Source organism: Trichosporon asahii (assembly GCF_000293215.1).
Source record: "Trichosporon asahii var. asahii CBS 2479 unplaced genomic scaffold scaffold00051, whole genome shotgun sequence".
Classification (NCBI taxonomy): domain Eukaryota; kingdom Fungi; phylum Basidiomycota; class Tremellomycetes; order Trichosporonales; family Trichosporonaceae; genus Trichosporon; species Trichosporon asahii.
Genome location: NW_014040873.1, coordinates 1,381,304 through 1,398,320, shown reverse-complemented (window position 1 = coordinate 1,398,320; position 17,017 = coordinate 1,381,304). Strand labels below are relative to the sequence as shown.

At 60.4% G+C, this 17,017-nt stretch overlaps 5 protein-coding genes across 5 annotated transcripts; 3 read left to right on the top strand and 2 right to left on the bottom strand.

Annotated features, from left to right (window-relative positions):
- Window positions 1-3,468: 3,468 nt before the first annotated feature.
- A1Q1_02926 (uncharacterized protein) lies at window positions 3,469-6,016 on the bottom strand (the record flags this gene model as incomplete). The annotated part of the gene is made up of 10 exons (XM_014324155.1): window positions 3,469-3,560; window positions 3,611-3,650; window positions 3,702-3,752; window positions 3,798-4,485; window positions 4,538-4,719; window positions 4,805-4,885; window positions 4,951-5,105; window positions 5,161-5,378; window positions 5,419-5,873; window positions 5,927-6,016. The coding sequence occupies 10 exons, from the start codon at window positions 6,014-6,016 to the stop codon at window positions 3,469-3,471; spliced, it is 2,052 nt and encodes a 683-aa protein (XP_014179630.1).
- Window positions 6,017-6,297: 281 nt separating this feature from the next.
- On the top strand, window positions 6,298-8,501 carry A1Q1_02925 (6-phosphofructo-2-kinase/fructose-2,6-bisphosphatase bifunctional enzyme; the record flags this gene model as incomplete). The annotated part of the gene is made up of 6 exons (XM_014324154.1): window positions 6,298-6,647; window positions 6,688-6,779; window positions 6,823-6,866; window positions 7,000-7,073; window positions 7,114-7,256; window positions 7,294-8,501. 6 exons carry the CDS (start codon window positions 6,298-6,300, stop codon window positions 8,499-8,501), a joined length of 1,911 nt encoding a protein of 636 aa, XP_014179629.1.
- Window positions 8,502-9,362: 861 nt separating this feature from the next.
- On the top strand, window positions 9,363-10,786 carry A1Q1_02924 (uncharacterized protein; the record flags this gene model as incomplete). The annotated part of the gene is made up of 3 exons (XM_014324153.1): window positions 9,363-9,724; window positions 9,967-10,374; window positions 10,513-10,786. The coding sequence occupies 3 exons, from the start codon at window positions 9,363-9,365 to the stop codon at window positions 10,784-10,786; spliced, it is 1,044 nt and encodes a 347-aa protein (XP_014179628.1).
- Window positions 10,787-12,694: 1,908 nt separating this feature from the next.
- A1Q1_02923 (Exo-beta-D-glucosaminidase) lies at window positions 12,695-15,364 on the top strand (the record flags this gene model as incomplete). Its single annotated transcript, XM_014324152.1, has 2 exons — window positions 12,695-14,824; window positions 14,882-15,364. The coding sequence occupies 2 exons, from the start codon at window positions 12,695-12,697 to the stop codon at window positions 15,362-15,364; spliced, it is 2,613 nt and encodes an 870-aa protein (XP_014179627.1).
- A 157-nt stretch (window positions 15,365-15,521) lies between these two features.
- Window positions 15,522-16,708, bottom strand: A1Q1_02922 (uncharacterized protein; the record flags this gene model as incomplete). Its single annotated transcript, XM_014324151.1, has 3 exons — window positions 15,522-16,162; window positions 16,257-16,472; window positions 16,552-16,708. The coding sequence occupies 3 exons, from the start codon at window positions 16,706-16,708 to the stop codon at window positions 15,522-15,524; spliced, it is 1,014 nt and encodes a 337-aa protein (XP_014179626.1).
- Window positions 16,709-17,017: the final 309 nt, after the last annotated feature.

The window sequence follows — 17,017 nt, the reverse complement described above, 5'->3', positions numbered from 1 at the left end:
TCGAGCCCGCCGCAGTCGTCCCGCTCAGGTCGTTGTCGCCGCTGCTGCCCTCGCTCCCGCTTCCGTTGCTCCCGTTGCTCCCGCCCTCAGGCTGCCGCACGCTGCTAACGGCGGTCGAGTACGCGGTGCCCCCGTTACTGGGCGTGTTGCCGTTACTGGCCCCGGGCATGCCGGCAGGCGATCTGCGTCGCGTCCCGTTCGCGCCGTTCCCTCCGTTCGCGCTATTCGCTCCGCTCCCTCCGGCGTTCTCGTCGTCGGTATGGTTGTGGAACGGGTTGCGGCCGTGCAGGTGCTGCACCGCCTTGGCGAGGATGGGCACGTGGGCGTTCTTGGTGACCCGGCCGACCTTGGACTCCCACTCGTGCTGTCCTCCGGGGAACTGTTCGTGGAAGATCCGCCTGTGCTCCGCGAGCGCGTTAAGCTGGTCCTTGAGCTGCGAGAAGCGGCGCGTCGCCTCCTGTTCTCTCGCACTGTAGAACGTCTCCACCTTATCCAGCTGCTTGTCGAGGTGGTCGAAGAAGGCGCGCTCGTCCGGGTTCAGCGTCGCGTACAGCTCGTCCATGGACTGCGGCTGCTTCGGCTGGATCTTCGGTGAGGGCAGCTTCATGTTACCTGGGTGTCAGCCGTGGTTTCGGAAACGGGCAAGAGGTACTCACGGAGCGACTTCTTCTGGCTCGGCGCGTCCGCCGTCGAGCTCTGCGACACGCCCACGGACGCATGCGTCTTGGGCGACTTGAAGGAGAACTTGCTCGGCGAGCCCTTCGTGTGCCCGTGGTGTTTTCTGCTGCTCTGGGTCAGCGGCGTGTCGGGCGCGTCGGGGGAGGAGGGACCGCCCTCGCTAGAGGTGCCGCGCTCCTCGCCCTCGGCGGGCGTCTCGGGGATGGACGAGATGGCCGGGGACCGGCTCCCGCTGGCGGCTCCGCTGGCCGACCCGCTCGTAGCGCCGCTGGCCGCGCCACTGGTCGCCCCGCTGGTTGCGCCACTTGCGCCGCGCGCAGTGTCTACACGTCCCTTCAGCCGCTCCTTGTTCAGATCGCTTGGCTCGAGGAATGCAGTCTGCTGGGACGACTTGAGGTCTGGCGATGGCGGGATCCCCGGCTCGCCGAGGTCGAGCGGAGGAGGGAACTGTACCCCGTTGTCGTCTAAGGGCGGCGAAGTGCCGGTAGCACCGTAGCCTGGGCTTGGCTGTGTGTCAGCGTGATGTCGATCTCGGGAGTCCGGGACGGAGAGTCGATGAGATTCCAGACTCTCGAACGAACGTGCCGTCACTGTCTGACCCGAAGCCCCAGCCCATCGGACAGTCTCACTCACCCTCGTCCCACTCGGCCCCGCCGCTGGCGACTTGCCGACCGATCGTTTCGGTCTCGGGCTCAGCGGACTGGGACCTGTTCGGGGTGTCTTGCCGCTCCTTGCCGTGTTGGGCGTCCTGGGACTGCCCGAGATAATCCTCGTCAGCGCCGAGGGCGAGTTGGGGCTGCGGGGCTTGGCCGAGGGCCCATTGTCGGCGTCGTCCTCCTCGGACGAAAAGTCGTTGTTCTCGTCGACGGCCTGGTTCTCGCGGCTTGCGGCTGCGCGCTTGATCGCCTTCTTCGCGCCCCGGTAGTCGATGTACGCCCGCTTCCACTCCGGCGTCGCGTTCTCCTCGAGATACCTAGGGAATCAGTTAAGTCGCAGGCGTAATGCGGCAGAGGCGATAAGGGGCACTGTTGGACGCAAGGGCCAAGGGCGTAGTGCTATATTGGGCGGCAGGAGGCCGCAGAACGGGCCGCGCCCGCAGCACACGGCGCACGGCGCACAGTCGGTGACTCATGCGTTTTGGCCCATGTGCTTCTCCATTGCGAAGTCTCACTCACCTCCCGAACTTCATGGTTGCTGGAAGAGCGTCTTGTCAAAGCGCGCTCTCCCGAGCGGTAACGGTGACAGCGAGCGGCGAGCGAGCGTCCAACGAGTCACTGTCTAGTCGTCTAGTCGGTCGAGGTGGTCGGAGTTGGTCCAAGAAAAACGCAAAAAAAGGGGTGGTGCAAGTGTCCGAAGTTCGTTTATAGAAATGTTTCGATGGTGAATCGTAAGTTGTAAAGTAGTTGAACGAGTGAAAGGGTTTGCTGTCTCTGTACAGAGAACGAGATCGAGGTTGGTCGTGGTCGAGGTCGTGCGACAGTAGTCGTAGTAGTAGAGTAAGTGTGATGGAATAAAGGAGGAGTGTACGAGTGCCCCGAGGTCGCCAGATTGCGATCGCTGGATGAGACCGAACGAAACGAGCGAGGAACGGGAGGAACGGCGGGCGCGGCGGGGCTGAACGGCGGTTGTGTCTGCGAGATCCTGGGCTCGGTTAGCTGCTGCGTTAGTCAATCGGCCACAGCGCCAGGCAGCGCCAGGCAGCGGCGCATGCGGGGCCTAAAACCTTAACCCAGGGGGCCCTGGTTGGTCCACCTCCTGCGCGCCGAGGCACGTGCGAGCTACATCCACTCCAATCCACCTTGATGTCATTTCTGGGAATGGCGACTCCCCCCATAAGTAGAGGCGGGGCGATCTACACGGATCTTCCAAGCTAGCGGGCACGTACGGCTCTTCTCGGATCTGGACTGGGCCCATAGAGCTATGGCGGTATGCAGTCTTGATGGAGCCACTGAATCCCGACATTTTCGCCACCGACCGTGATATAGCCGCTGTGCCAAGACATGCGACGGCGACGGGTGGCAAAAGGTGACAACGCGAAGGACAAGTCGCCGATCCCGCTGGACCCGTTGAACCCGTTGAGTCCTCGTGATCACCGCAGCCACCGAAGAGGCTGCAGAGCATGCAGAGGCTGCAGATAAGCACTCGTCCTGAGCCAAGGTCAAAGAGCTGCGATCGTGGGCTGATCCGTCCTCGTCTAGCGTCTAGCGTCACACTAGTACACTAGACACGCCATGGACGTTGCAACCCGGTATCGGATAGATGCACGGCGCGGTCGGCCTCTGCTTCCGGTCCCAACCGAGGCGTCCTTATCGGCGCTGTTGCAGTGCATGCAGTGCCGCCGCTGACTGCGAGACAACTGCGCGCGGCGCCGTCTAATTTTCCTCCGCACGCCATACTGACGCTCCAACACCCAGCGCATGCAGCGCTGCGAGTGCGAAGTGCGAGGTCGTGCACAGAGCTCTACTGCGCAAACGCTCCGCATGGTGCTGCTAGCTGCTTGTCTGCACGTCTGCACCATGCACATGGACACATGGAGCAAAGGGCATTCCGCAGCGGGGTGTCATCGATATGCACCGATCGAAGAGGACGTCACTGGTTTCACCTTTAGCATTCGCTGCAGTCCGAGACTGGGTGTCATCAGTGGCGTCGCGGGCGTCGTGTCCGCGAGGCGTCGAGGTATGCGGTTTCGCGGGTGGTGGAGCGGCACGCTGCGCCGCTGTCCGCATGGTCCGGCCATTCTCGCTGATCGCGCCCTATTACATCTACATCTGCATGTACAACATGTTGTCTTCAGACTTTCGCCTTCTTCCCTGCGCCCTGGAGGTGGGGCTTGACGAGATCGATGAGGTCCTTCTTCAGTAGCTTCGTGAGCGGGAGACCTTCTGGCGGGGAGAGTTCTGGGGTCAGCTTCCACAAGCGATTGATAGCTCACTGTGATACTTTGCGTACTCGCGAAGGTCGGCGACGCGCACCTGTTCGTCAGCTACCTAGCACCCGAAAGCAGCTGGTAAGACGCCACTCACCCTCTCCAGCTTGCCCGCTTTGAAAGCGTCGACCACGTCTGCGACGGCGTACTCGTCGATCTGCTGTCAGCTATCTCACCAATCATCTGAGCTTACTGCCGCAGCTGCAGGAGCAGCAGCCCCACGCTTCGTGCCCGACTTGACCGTGAGGTTCTCCAACGCGCGGTCATCCTCGTCAACGAGCCGCTTCCACTCGGCCATGAGCTTTCCGGCCTGCTTGTGTACGCCTGCGTACTTAGGCAGCGCGACATCCTCGAACATGGCCGTGTCAAAGTCCTCCTCGAACGCGAGCGCCTCGAGCTGGCGCTGGTGATACTGCAGCGCTGGGTTCTGGTACGCGTCCGAAGCATACTTGCCCGACTTGAAGCGGAGGCGGCGGATGATCTTCTCCATCGCCATGACCTCTTCGTCCGTCGCGACAATATTCTCCGTCATGCCGCGTGGCGGGTCGCGGATGTCGTCGACGAACGGAAGTCGGATAACGTGGAAGCCTGGCGGGTCCTCTTGGCCGCCCCCCTTCGCGAAGGTCTCGGCTTGCGGGATGAGAAGGACAAACTCAGGTGGGCTGTTGGCCCGTAGACGAGCGATTGCCAAGGCGTGGCGGTTCAGCTTGAGGCAGGAGTTCAGGAGCGCCGTGAAAGTTCGCGTGCTCCCCGTGTAGTTCGTTTCGTCGGGGTAGATGAAGTACGCGTGCGCAACGTTGTCCTCGAGGCGGCAGCGTTCCGGTGACTGGAACCCGAGAATGCGGATCTCTGCTAGGTTAGCAAACGGCATTGGTTGGAACCTACGCGGCGGCTCAATGCCCAGTGTGCGGAAGCTGCTGATCTCTTCTTTACTGAATTGAACCTGTGGTGAGCGAGGAGCCGGAATTATTACTCACTCTTGTCCGAGCAACGACCTTTGGCTGCTGGTCGGCACTTCCGTCAACGTCCATCTGCGAAGGAGCGGCCTTGACGTCTCCGTCCTTCTCCCAGTAATTCTTCTCCAGCACGTTCGGAATCGTCGCCTCCTTGCCGAACTGGTAGGCAAGAGTGATCTCGTGAGCCCCAAGCTCTCCTCCGGTTTCCTGTCATGTTAGTTAGGGAGAGGGACATACAACTCACAGCCGCAGTGTATTCCGTTTTGGTTTGCACCTCCTCGACAGTCTCTCCCTGCATGTGAACGAGTTTTGGCTGCCCCTTGTTCTGGACAGAGATGAGAGAATAGCTGATGTCAGTTGCAACGTGGGAAACCCAACCCACCCGCTAACTCCAATCTCAATATCACCATCGCGACCTCCAAACTTCAAAGGGATGCTGAACTGCTTGCGTTTCGGCGCCTGGCGGATAACCAGCTCTGAGATGATATCTGCCAGCTCAGAAAGACCGTCTGAGGCAGCTGGAATCTCTCTGGCAAACTGCTCGTCTTCTCGTTGCAGAATGTCCTGCTGTCAGCACCACAGTACCACAGGAGCACGCACGTTCCAGTAGATCTGCTGGTCGAAGGGCTTTTCCGGTCGGCCAACAAAGTAGGTGTTGACATTCACACCCGAAGTGAGGAGATCCTGACGTCAACTGAAGGCTGGGGAGGGGTAGCCTCACGTTGTAAGTTGTCCTCGCGGGCTGGCGGTTACCCAGACTACCCTGCGGCTCGTCGTCGTCGGTGATGAGGAAGATGCGCTTGTTACCGACGAGTTTGCTTCCACTGCTGGTCAGTAGAGATGCAAGAGCAGACTCACCCGTCACGGAACACATGGTTGCAGTCAGTGAAAACGTTCGCAATGTTGACCTCGTCGTTGGCTGGTCGCGGAGGGCACAACTCGCGCAGGATCGCTGGCTCAACCGTTTCCTCGTCAGACTCGGTCTGCTCGTCGTACTGCGCATTCGCCTGCTGGACGATCCTGTAGATGCGCTTGATGTCTTCGGCGCTGATCTGACGGAGTTGCTGAAACTTGAGAATACCACTTCCCGCCTTCCCCTGAGACGCGCCGCTAGTAGGATCGTCGACATTGTAAAACACGAGTCCAACGCTGTCGGAAGGTCCCGTGGTCACCTTGTTGCGCTCAATGTTGCAGACAGACTCGAGGGCCTGGTGGAGTGGACTCTTGCCTCTGATAATGCCGGCTTCATTCTCCTCGTCGGGCAAAGGCTTGTGCATAGACTCGGAGGCATCGATGACGAAGAGGATGTGATCCTTCGACGTGTGCGCGTACTGGTGGTCAGCAAGGGAAGGCGTCATACACTCACCTCGGCGACATCGAGCGTCTCATCCTCGATGGTGTCGAATGAGTCCCACGAAGGTGCGTCTTTCTGGCTGGCGGGGTAGTAGGACGACATGGTGATGACGTCCTTTGGATGTTGCTAAATCAGGACCTGGCAATAACAAAGTCGCGACCTCGAATGCGCGACTGCCCGCCAAGATGGATTCAGGTGACTGGATCTGGAGACCCCACAGATGGCTGATACGAAGCGGTCCTTATCGCCCGCTCTTCGAATCACACGTCAGAAACACGTGCCTGATCAGGAGGCGGTATGACTCGCGGCAGCTGCATGACCCACAACTACTCGATGCGAGCCAACTCCCACCATCGTCACTTCGATCACTCCACACAATCACCATGTCGCAACCGCCCGTCCCTCCCCCACCAGCATCAGCGCCGCCCGAACTCGTTGACAAGGCTCTCGAGGCCATCGCCTCCGGTGAGGTCGATGAGCGACCCTCGGTCAAGCGAAACCCCTCTGGAGGAACGCCAGAGCCAGGAACGCTGGCTGATGCCATCTCCAAGATCGACAGCCTCCGCCTGTCGCGCGCCCCTAGTATTAGTAGCAATAATACGACTCCCCCGACACGCTCTGGAGCTTCCAGCCCGGGACACAGGAATTCCATGTCGGCAGACATCTCCGGGCCGCCATCGCAGCCGGGCAAGAGTCCTGCACAGACACCCCACTTCGGTGCAACCACAGGCCTGTGAGTCATCAACAATGCGGTCATTGATTAACCGGTGCAGGCTCCAAACTCTTGACGAGAGCACCAAGGTGATCCGCCAGAATGCAGTTGGACTGAACCGCGCCCCTTCAGTGTCCGGTATTGGAACTGTTGGTGAGTCACTCCCGCTTAAGTTGGACCTCGCCTAACCGAGCAGTTGAGAAGCCAGACTACTCCGAGGCGAAGATTGTCGTTGCTATGGTACGTAACGTTCAGCATGCTTTAGCTAACGTCCAGGTTGGACTGCCGGCCCGAGGAAAGTCGTACTTGAGTAACAAGCTCATGAGATATCTGAGGGTACGTTCATCCGATCGACAATCACTGACCCCTGCAGTGGCTGGAGTACAAGGTGGAGGTCTTCAACGTCGGCCAGCTCAGGCGGTCCAAGGCCCGTGCCGTTCAGGAAGCGTGAGAGCAATTTGTGACAGGGAAAACACTGACCTTGCAGCGGTGGAGAGAAGACGGACCACTCAGCGAACTACTTCTCCGCAAACAACGCGGACGCCAAGGCGTCGCGTGAGCAGCTCGCCGAGGAGAGCTTGGAGAGCCTCATCGCGTGGCTGAAGAAGGAGGGCAATGTCGGAATCATGGGTAAGCTATCGGGCATCCGTTTGAAGCTGACATCCAGATGCCACGAACAGCACGTACGAGCGAAGAGCCAAGATCCGAGACCGCATCGCGAAGGAGCCCGGGCTTCAACTTTTGTTCCTCGAGTCTTACTGTGACGACCCTGACGTTATCAACGCCAATGTTGCACTGAAGGCAAGGTCCGGTGACCCCGACTACGCGGGCATGTCTACGGAGGAGGCCATGGCGGACTTCCGCAAGCGTATCGCGCAGTACGAGAAGGTGTACCAGACGATCGACGAGCCGGACATCAGCTTCTGTCGAATTTTGAACGTCGGCAAGCGTGTCACGATCAACCGCATTGAGGGCTACCTGCAGTCGCGTATCGCGTTCTACCTCATGAACTTACATCTCAAGCCTCGCAGCATCTACCTGTCAAGAGTGAGTTTTGAAATGTGCTTGGCTAACTGTTCTCAGCACGGAGAGAGCATGTACAACGTCGAAGGCAAGATTGGTGGAGACGCCGAGCTCTCGCCGCGAGGACAGCAGTACGCTGCCGCTCTGCCGGACATGGTGAAGAAGCATATCGGCGACGGACCCCTGGAGGTGTGGACGTCGACGCTCACGCGTACGATCCAGACCGCGTCTAAGCTTCCGTTCCCGAAGAAGACGTGGAAGTCGCTTGACGAGCTGGACGCGGGTGTGTGTGACGGCATGACGTACGAGGAGATTGAGCGCGAGTACCCGGAGGACTACGACGCGCGCGACGAGGACAAGTTCAACTACCGCTACCGTGGTGGCGAGTCGTACCGCGATGTGGTTGTGCGTCTGGAGCCCGTCATCATGGAGCTCGAGCGCCAGCAGAACATCCTTATCGTCGGCCACCAGGCGATCATCCGCTGCCTGTACGCATACTTCATGGAGCTGCCGCAGGAGGAGCTGCCATACATCAATGTGCCGCTGCACACTCTGATCCGCATCTCGCCCCGTGCCTACGGATGTGAGGAGGAGCGCTACCCCCTCGGCATCGCTGCGGTCGACACGCACCGCCCCAAGCCGGCCAAGTTCCGCAAACCCGAGTCTGAGCGCGTCGACCACACGAAGCGCGACTACTTTGGCTCCAACGTCAACTCGGCCGCCATGAGCACGCAGGCGAGCGAGACGGGCACGGCGACGTCGACCGAGACGGGATCCAAGGCGCCCGACTCGGCGCCCAAGCCCGCCGACCCGGCCGCATCCCACGCCCCTGTCCCGGAAGACGCGGCGTAATGACTGCTGCAAGAGAGCTATAGTTGTACATTTTAAGTTATAGATAAACCGCACTGTGCCCATGTGAAGTGATAACCACAATCGGGGCCGAAAGGCAACGGCCGAACCCGTATCGCGGGTCCGACGAGATTCTTTCGGCAATAACCCCGCCAGAGACTCACACGAGCGCCTGCCCTTACTTTCTGGGGATTGTTGTCCTGAGACTCCTGAGAGCTGACAAAGCCGGACGGCATGGGAGGCTATCCTTGGGTGTCAGCTTGGTAAACAACCATCGCATTGCGGGCAGCGCGGTAACGAAGGCGTGAACAGAAGTGAGAAATCCCAGCCACCGACCCAGTCCCTGAAAGATCTGTCGGCACCAGCCGACGTCATATCTTGGAATCTCCTGGGTTTTGTTCCATGCCAGTGGTGGGCGGAGGTTCCCGTGAGCAGGTTCCTGATCTTGTCAGTGTCGCATGCCCTCGCCCCGGCGCCTAATTCTTGTCCACTGTTGACTCACGATGCTCCGCAAGCGACGGGGCGAGGTGTCGAGAATGGTGGAGGTGATGCATGGTTTGTCCTGAATGGGCCGGCGCACGCTGACAGATGGCCAGACATGGCCGTCGGCGACGCCCGTGGAGGAGGTGGAGGGTGGAGGTGTCCGCTGATGAGAGCGAGGCTGCATGACATCAAAGCCGGCAATACCTTGCCCGCTCGTGGCATCGCAGCCCACAATTCTGTCCAGTCTGTCCCACAGGTTCCAACACTGTCTTGGCTCGAGAACCTGAGAACATTTAAGTCGTGGAGCCTTCTTCTGTTTACACCTCTCTCTCTCTCTCCTTACCATCCACCTTCACCCACCTCTCCCACCAAAACATCACCATGTCCGCCCCGACCGAGCAGCACTGCTGGCTCCTGAAGAGCAAGCCCGAGAAGGCGATCCAGCCCGACACCTTCGAGTACGTCACCCGCCCCCTTCCCGAGTTGAAGGACGGCGAGGTCCTCGTCCAGGTCAAGTACATCTCGAACGACCCCGCTCAGCGCGGATGGATGCAGAAGGACGCCGACCCGAAGCGTCTCTACGCCCCGCCCATGAACGAGGGCGAGATCGTCCGCGCCTACGGCCTCGGCACCGTCCTCAAGAGCAAGAGCGACAAGGTCAAGGAGGGCCAGTACTGGTACGGACCCTACGGATGGACCGACTACTCTGTCATCCCGGCTGACAAGCTCCTCGCGCCTGCTGTGTGAGTACCCCGGGCGGCCGGCAGGCCGTCCGTGAAATTGTCTCCCTGTCTTCTCGTGGTTGCTGCGCCTTCGAGGTGTAGAGCACTGTTACGGGCCTCAACCTTGAGCCACTCGAGGCTCCCCATTGCGAAGAGCAGGCGGGGCGCTGGCGAGTGCTGCCATGCTCCGCCGTGCTCCGCCGTGCTCTGCAGTCCGCAGCAATAGTCCCCATTTGATCACCGTTCATAGCTAACCCCCCCAGCGACCTCCCGGGCATGGAGGCCGCCTCGCTCTCCGTCCTCGGCATGGTGAGCGTGACGGCGTACCAGGGTGTGTTCGAAGTCCTGGACATCAAGAAGGAGCACACCGTGGTGGTCTCGGGTGCGGCCGGAGCCGTGGGATCCTGCGTGGTGCAGCTGGCCAAGAACGTGATTGGCGCCAAGCGCGTCGTGGGCATCGCGGGCGGCAAGGAGAAGTGCGACTGGGTCAAGAAGCTCGGCGCCGACGAGTGTATCGACTACAAGGAGGCGGACTGGAGGGAGCAGCTCAAGCAGGCGCTGCCCGAGGACTGCGACCGCTACTATGAGAATGTGGGCGGGGACATCTTCAATGAGATGCTTGGAAGGATGAAGCGGTACGGCAAGATTGGCGTTTGCGGTATGATTGCGACGTGAGTACGAGCCACGAGCACACGAGCACCCGCAGGGTGCTAGTGGGCGAGTGGGCGAGTGCCGGTCCCGAGTCGTCAACATTGCTCTGAGTACTGACCACTCGGGCCCGCCTTCGGCGACTCCGCTGACAATTGCAGCTACAACGACCGCGACAACGCCAAGTACAACAACTTCTTCGAGGTGATCAGCAACCGCCTCACGATCGAGGGCTTCATCGTGATCGACATGATGCTGCAGGGCAAGTACCAGACCGCGGTCGAGAACCTCGGCAAGTGGATCAAGGAGGGCAAGATCACGACCGACGACAAGGAGTACATTGTCTCCGCGCCCATCTCCAAGTGTCCCGAGGTGTGGCAGAAGCTGTTCTCGGGCCAGAACCGCGGAAAGCTCATTACCAAGGTTGAGAACTGACTCGCGGGCTCGAAGCTGTAGCGAGCCGGCGAGCCGGCGAGCTGCAGCGAACGAGGACTTGTTAGTCGGTATCCGTGGGCAGTGAGCTACTGAGGAGTTGTCGTAGTCTGAAGGAATGCAAGTATACACAGATCGAGTGGCGGTGCCGCTTGGGAAGATGGTGCCGATCCGTGATCTCCACGAGGATGAGCCGGTGCCGACTGCAGCTATGTATCAGATCTGGGCCGACATAACCGCGAATTGATCTGCCAAGCGTGCTTGGGTTCTTCTATTTCTCTATTCGATCTGGACACCATGTCCATCAGTTGAGGGCGCAGATGTCTTCTATCCACCGTTGACCGGGGGCCGTGGTAAACCGCCTCATCCGGCCAAGAACACGGCCAAGCTCGTGACATACACTCTGCCAGAGACCTGAGCCCATATCCAGCGTCCGGTCTCACAACGGCCGCGCTTACTCTGCTCGTGGAACGTATGAACGTATGCTTCGAGACGTCGAAGTGCGAGTGTCGAGGCACATGACATCACTTGATCACACGAGGACATGACCGGTGCTTCGGGACGCAAAGCCTAGGAACCCGCGTAGCTTAGTTGGACCTTGGATGATGCAGCCTTGGGCCTCGGAGACGGGCCTGAGGGCTGAGGGCTGTGGCGACGAAGTCGGCCCGCCTCACTGAGATCGAAAAGACGCCAGATGTGCATAACGCACGATCATTCTAGAGTCCTGGCTATGCTCTCGCACGCGCGCATCCTGTAGGTAGACAAACAGATCTGATCGGCACAGAAGCACGCTTGCCCGAGTATGTAACCCGGCCGGATGCAAGCACCCTGCCCCATGCCCGACCTCGATCGAGCATGCAAGGTTTGGTGTGACTCTTCTGCAGCGAACATGACGACCCATCCCACTGGGCCACTGTTCCCCGCATCCACGGAGAGAGCCCACAATAAGCACAGTCTTGTGAGCGACTCATGTGACACTGAGGCGATGATGCTATGCGTCGGGACATGTCTAAAGCCTTTTCGCTATGTCCTTGGATCCTGCTGGCAGTGCAGAGGGTAGAGGGCAGGGGCAGGGGTGCCCGACTAAACGAGGGTTCTTTGGCGGTCACATTAGATGACGCCCGGGCACATCGTGCGACTCGGTCCTTGGTCAACCCCGGCCCAAAGCACACCAGCAGCGTGGTTGTGAACACGCCTTGCACAGACACTGTCGCACTTGCACGTCTCTTCAGCGTCGCGCGCATGGACACTCACGTGCAGGTTGTGCCAGCCTCCCATCATGCATTATCCAGGGATCCGAGGCATGCCAAGGTTTATCGTTGTTGGCGATTGGCAGGGTCTTCTGAAGGTTCTGCAGGGTCCACGGAGAAGGCGAGCTGCTTTACAATTCACTCAAACGGTCAGCCTGCAGCGGCTACAGCGGCTACAGACGAGGGTTATTTGGTTCCAGCGCTCAGCATCGTCAGCATCGTCAGCACCAGTCGCACTCCCATTCCTGTGCATGCTGTGCCAGCTTCCGCTCCCTTCTTGCCCCTACACCCATGGGGGAGGATCTCCTGGATCTCATCGACTCGCATCTCTCGCCCATATGTATCTCCGTTGCATGCGCCGCCAAGACCAAGAGCGTGTCAGAGTTGGGCAGAGGGGGCACGCGCATCGGGCCGATCGGATCGACCTTCTGTGCACCAGGACCAAGGCACGGCAGAACATTTAGCGCACAATTCAGCCCTTGCATGCCTTGCATCTGACGCGCGCGCGCACACCGCTACGCACAAACAAAGCCCGTCTACCCGCTCGGCACATGTCACACTCGCACCACCCCTGACACTGCACTAGACAACCAGGAGGGGAGACGGGGTATAACTATCTGACAATGCCCCTCCTTCTCCTTTCTCCCCAGCATCATTCACCATGATCACCACTCTGCTGCTCGCAGCAGCCGGTCTCGCCCAGGTGGCGACCGCCGGCGACGCCGACCAGCAACCCCACCTCCTCACCAATGGACCCGGCCAGTCCGCGGCCATTCCCCGCTGGGACATCCAGTCCACTGCAAAAGTCGGCACCGACCTCGGCAAGCTCAGCACGACGGGCGTCGACACGGCCAACTGGCACCACACGACCCAGTCCCGGTGCACGCTGATGGGCTGCCTCCTAGATGCCGGCGTTTACAAGGACTCGGAGCTGTGGTTCTCCGAGAACCTGAAGGGCTTTGACGGGAGCCTATTCCAGGTCCCCTGGGTGTACCGGAACGAGTTCAGCCTGCCGCCGGCCAAGGACGGGCAGCACTTCCTCCTCGAGACGAACGGCATCACCTCCGAGGCCGACATATTCATCAACGGGAACCAGATTGCCAACTCGACGTTCCAGGCGGGCTCTTACGGCGGACACGTGTACGACATTACCTGTGCCGCGGACGAGAAGAATGCCATCGTCGTCCAGGTTCATCCCACAAACTATGCCTACGACCTGGCCGTCGGTTTCGGCGACTGGAACCCCTACGCCCCCGACAACGGAACCGGTGTGTGGCGCGACATCAATGTGCGCCAGACTGGCGATATCTCCATGGGCCCGCTCAGCGTGCTGATCGACCTTCCCCTTCCCGCTGGCGAGAAGGACGCCACCGTCACTGTGCGCGCCGAGGCCAAGAACCGTGGCCGCTCCGACGTCAGCTTCCGTGCCAACGCCGCCATCGCAGACCCGTCGGGCAAGGCCATCTGCCACCTGTGGCAGGACCTGAAGCTGAAGGCTGGCGAAAGCCGCGTCGTCGAGTTTAAGCAGACCGTGGCCCAGCCGCAGATCTGGTGGCCGCGCCAATGGGGCGGGCAGCCGCTCTACACCGCCACCGTCGACTTTACCATCAACGAGCAGCTCAGCGACAAGCGCGAGACGACGTTTGGTATCCGCTCTGTCACCTCTGCCATCAATCAGTACAACGACACGATGTTCACGGTGAACGGCAAGCCGTTCCAGGTCATTGGTGCGGGATACAACGCGGACCAGTTCCTGCGCTGGGACGGACGATACTTTGCCGACATTGTCGAGTACATGTTTGACATGGGGCTGAACACGATCCGGCTCGAGGGCAAGATGGAGCAGCCGGAGCTGTACGAGATTGCGGACCGGGCGGGCCTCATGGTCATGGCGGGGTGGGAGTGCTGCGACAAGTGGGAGAGCTTTGAGTACAACCACGACCTGGCGCTGAACCCGCCCCCAGTCTGGGACGACAGGGAGTACGGCATCGCGCGGTACAGCATGGCGCACGAGGCACAGGTCATGCAGCCGCACCCCTCGATGCTGGCTTTCCTCATTGGCAGCGACTATTCCCCCGACGAGCGCGCGACCCGCGGCTACATCGAGGCGCTGCAGCAGGCCGGGTGGCAGGTGCCCATCATTGGCGCGGCGTCCTTCCGCGAGCCCGCCGTTATCAAGAGCGGCATGAAGATGCAGGGCCCCTATGACTGGGTCCCACCCAACTACTGGCACGATTTGCCCGACACGGCCTCCTTGCAAGACACGCGCTTCGGTACGTCGTTCGGCTTCGGCTCCGAGCTGGGTGCGGGCGTCGGCACGCCCGAGCTCGGCAGTCTGCGCAAGTTCCTCTCGGACAGCGACCTGGATGATCTGTGGAAGAATCCAGACAAGGGGCTGTACCACATGTCGAACGCGGACAGCCAGTTCCACGACCGCAAGGTCTACAACGCCGCCCTGTTTGCGCGGTATGGCAAGCCCTCCTCTCTGGAGGACTACCTCATGAAAGCGCAGTTGAGCGACTACGAGGCGACGCGCGCGCAGTACGAGGGCTTTGCGTCGCGCTGGAACGCCGAACGCCCGGCCACAGGCATCATCTACTGGATGCTGAACAATGCGTGGCCCGGCCTGCACTGGAACCAGTTTGACAAGTACCTCCGTGCGGCGGGCAGCTACTTTGGCACGAAGACGGGCGCGCGCCCCGAGCACGCCGCGTACGACTATGTCTCCCGCGACGTGTGGCTCATCAACCGCTCCCTCGACCGCGGTGGGAAGCGGACCGTCGAGATCGAGGTTCTGGGCCTGGACGGCAAGGTCCTGCACCAGCAGACCCTCTCTGCCGACACTTAGGCGAACAAGGCGCGCACGATCGGCAAGGTCGAGGGCCTGGACGAGGTCGACGGCGTCGTCCTCCTCCGCCTCCTGCTCAAGGACGGCGACGCCGTGTTCAGCCGCAACGTGTACTGGCTCGGCGCCTCGCTGGACGAGCTGGACTGGGAAGCGTCCGACTGGTGGTACACCCCCACGACCAAGTATGCCGACTACACCGCGCTGTCCAGCCTCAAGCCCGCCGACGTCGCCACGACAGTAGTGAGGGGGAAGGACGGGTACCAGCTCACGCTGGAGAACAGGAGTGACGTGCCCGCGTTTTTCGTGTCTGTGAATCTGATCGACGCACAGGGGCACGACGTCAACCCCACCGTCTGGAGCGACAACTATGTCACGCTCTGGCCGCACGAGAAGATGGACTTGATCGCACGGGTCAGGGGTGGGAACGCGGCAAAGGTCCAGGTCAAGGGGTATAATGTCGAGGCGGGCGAGGTGGCCCTGTAATACATAGACAATAGCCACAAACATGTAGTATATACGAGAGCCAATGAGGCTGTATGCAAAGTCAGAAGTACATTTTCCACACAAAGTCTGGGGGCAACAGAGTAGGGACAGGCATATGGATACATTCGGGCGGGGTCTATGCGTGAATACAAAGTCTCTATGCCTTCACAGGTGTCTGCGCCTGCGCCTGCGGCTGCCACATCCACATCCCCCACCCCAGCGCGCCATTATCCTTGACGAAGATATCCCGAATCCTATCCTGCTTATCCGTAGCAGCAGCAGCGACAGCAAGCGGCAGCAAATGCTCCGGGGAAGGGTGCGCAGCCCTGTACAGCGGGTGTCGGAACAGCCCGACTGTGCCCTGCACCGGATCGCTGGACTTGAGTGCGCCCTGGATCGCATCGAGGAAGGGGCGGCCATACTCCCCCCTGCCGCCTGTCATGTAGTCCCGGAGGTTGTGGACCGCCTGGCCCGTACCCATGATCCCGTACCCCTTGTCGCGGAGGGACGCGAGTGCGCGGCCGAGTTTCGCGCTGCTCACCGGACTACCGTCGCCCGGCAGCGAGACTTGGATGATCGGGATGGAGGTGCTCCCGTTAAAGGCGACTTTGAAGGGGACCCAGACGCCGTGGTCCAGCCCGCGCTTGGTTGTGGCATAGTCAATGTTCGCACTGGTGAGCGCGGTCTTCACGTCTGAGAGCATCGAGTCCGATCCGCGAGAAGTGAAGGTCTGCTTGTAGTACTCGGGCGGGAAGCCGTAGAAGTCGTACACGAGGGGGTTGGACTGGTCCGCATTGACTGAGGGGTTAGCTCATCAAATCCAGAGTAGCTTTGCGTCCCCTGGGCTGTGCAACTGGGGAAGCAGAAGCAAGAAAGGATACGTCAAACTTACCGAGGATCTGGTCATTGTTCGACTCCCAGTGCGCCGACACCACGACGAGGCCGCGCGGGTTCTGCTCCACCACGGCTTGCCCGTACTTCTGCCACGCCTTGTAGGGCGCCGAGGCCGTGTCGAACATGGTAGGCGGCCCGCCGTGCGAGAGGAAGTACACCTGGCCCCTGGGGTAGGTTTCCGAGGACATGGCGCGGGATTGGAGCGGGGGGAGTTCTGAAGTCAGCTTCAGTCCGAAACGGAGCGCCTCCAGCTGGAGAAACGGAGGTCCGAGGCAGGGTGTAATTTAACTCACTGTTAACTGTTGCGGCAGAGGGACGCACGAATCCCTTGATCTTGTTCAGGTTCGCGAGCAGGATGGCGAGGAGGATACCGACGGCGGCGGCGAGGAGTTTCTTGCTGCTAGACTGTTGTTCGTTTCCTTGTCCTTGCTGAGCAGGCGAGGACGGCATGAAATGGGTTTGGTTCGGGCAAAGTGATCGACGCATGTCCGTGGTCCTTTATAACTTGCGCCCTGCTCTTGCTTCCGACGGATACCGGGAAAAGGGCGGATGAATCATCTGCTTACGTTTCACTGGGAAGGCGTCCTCAGCCGGCCAGCATGCGTGCTCGGCATGCTCGGTGAGCCCAACGCAAGCCCGGCCACTCAGAGGTGGCCTGTATGCAAGCACGGCACATCCAGATGCACGATAAGGATGATAACCACGTTATGCAGAGGTTTCACGGATTCCTCAGCTCGACTTTCCGTGGGCTGCCCTTGG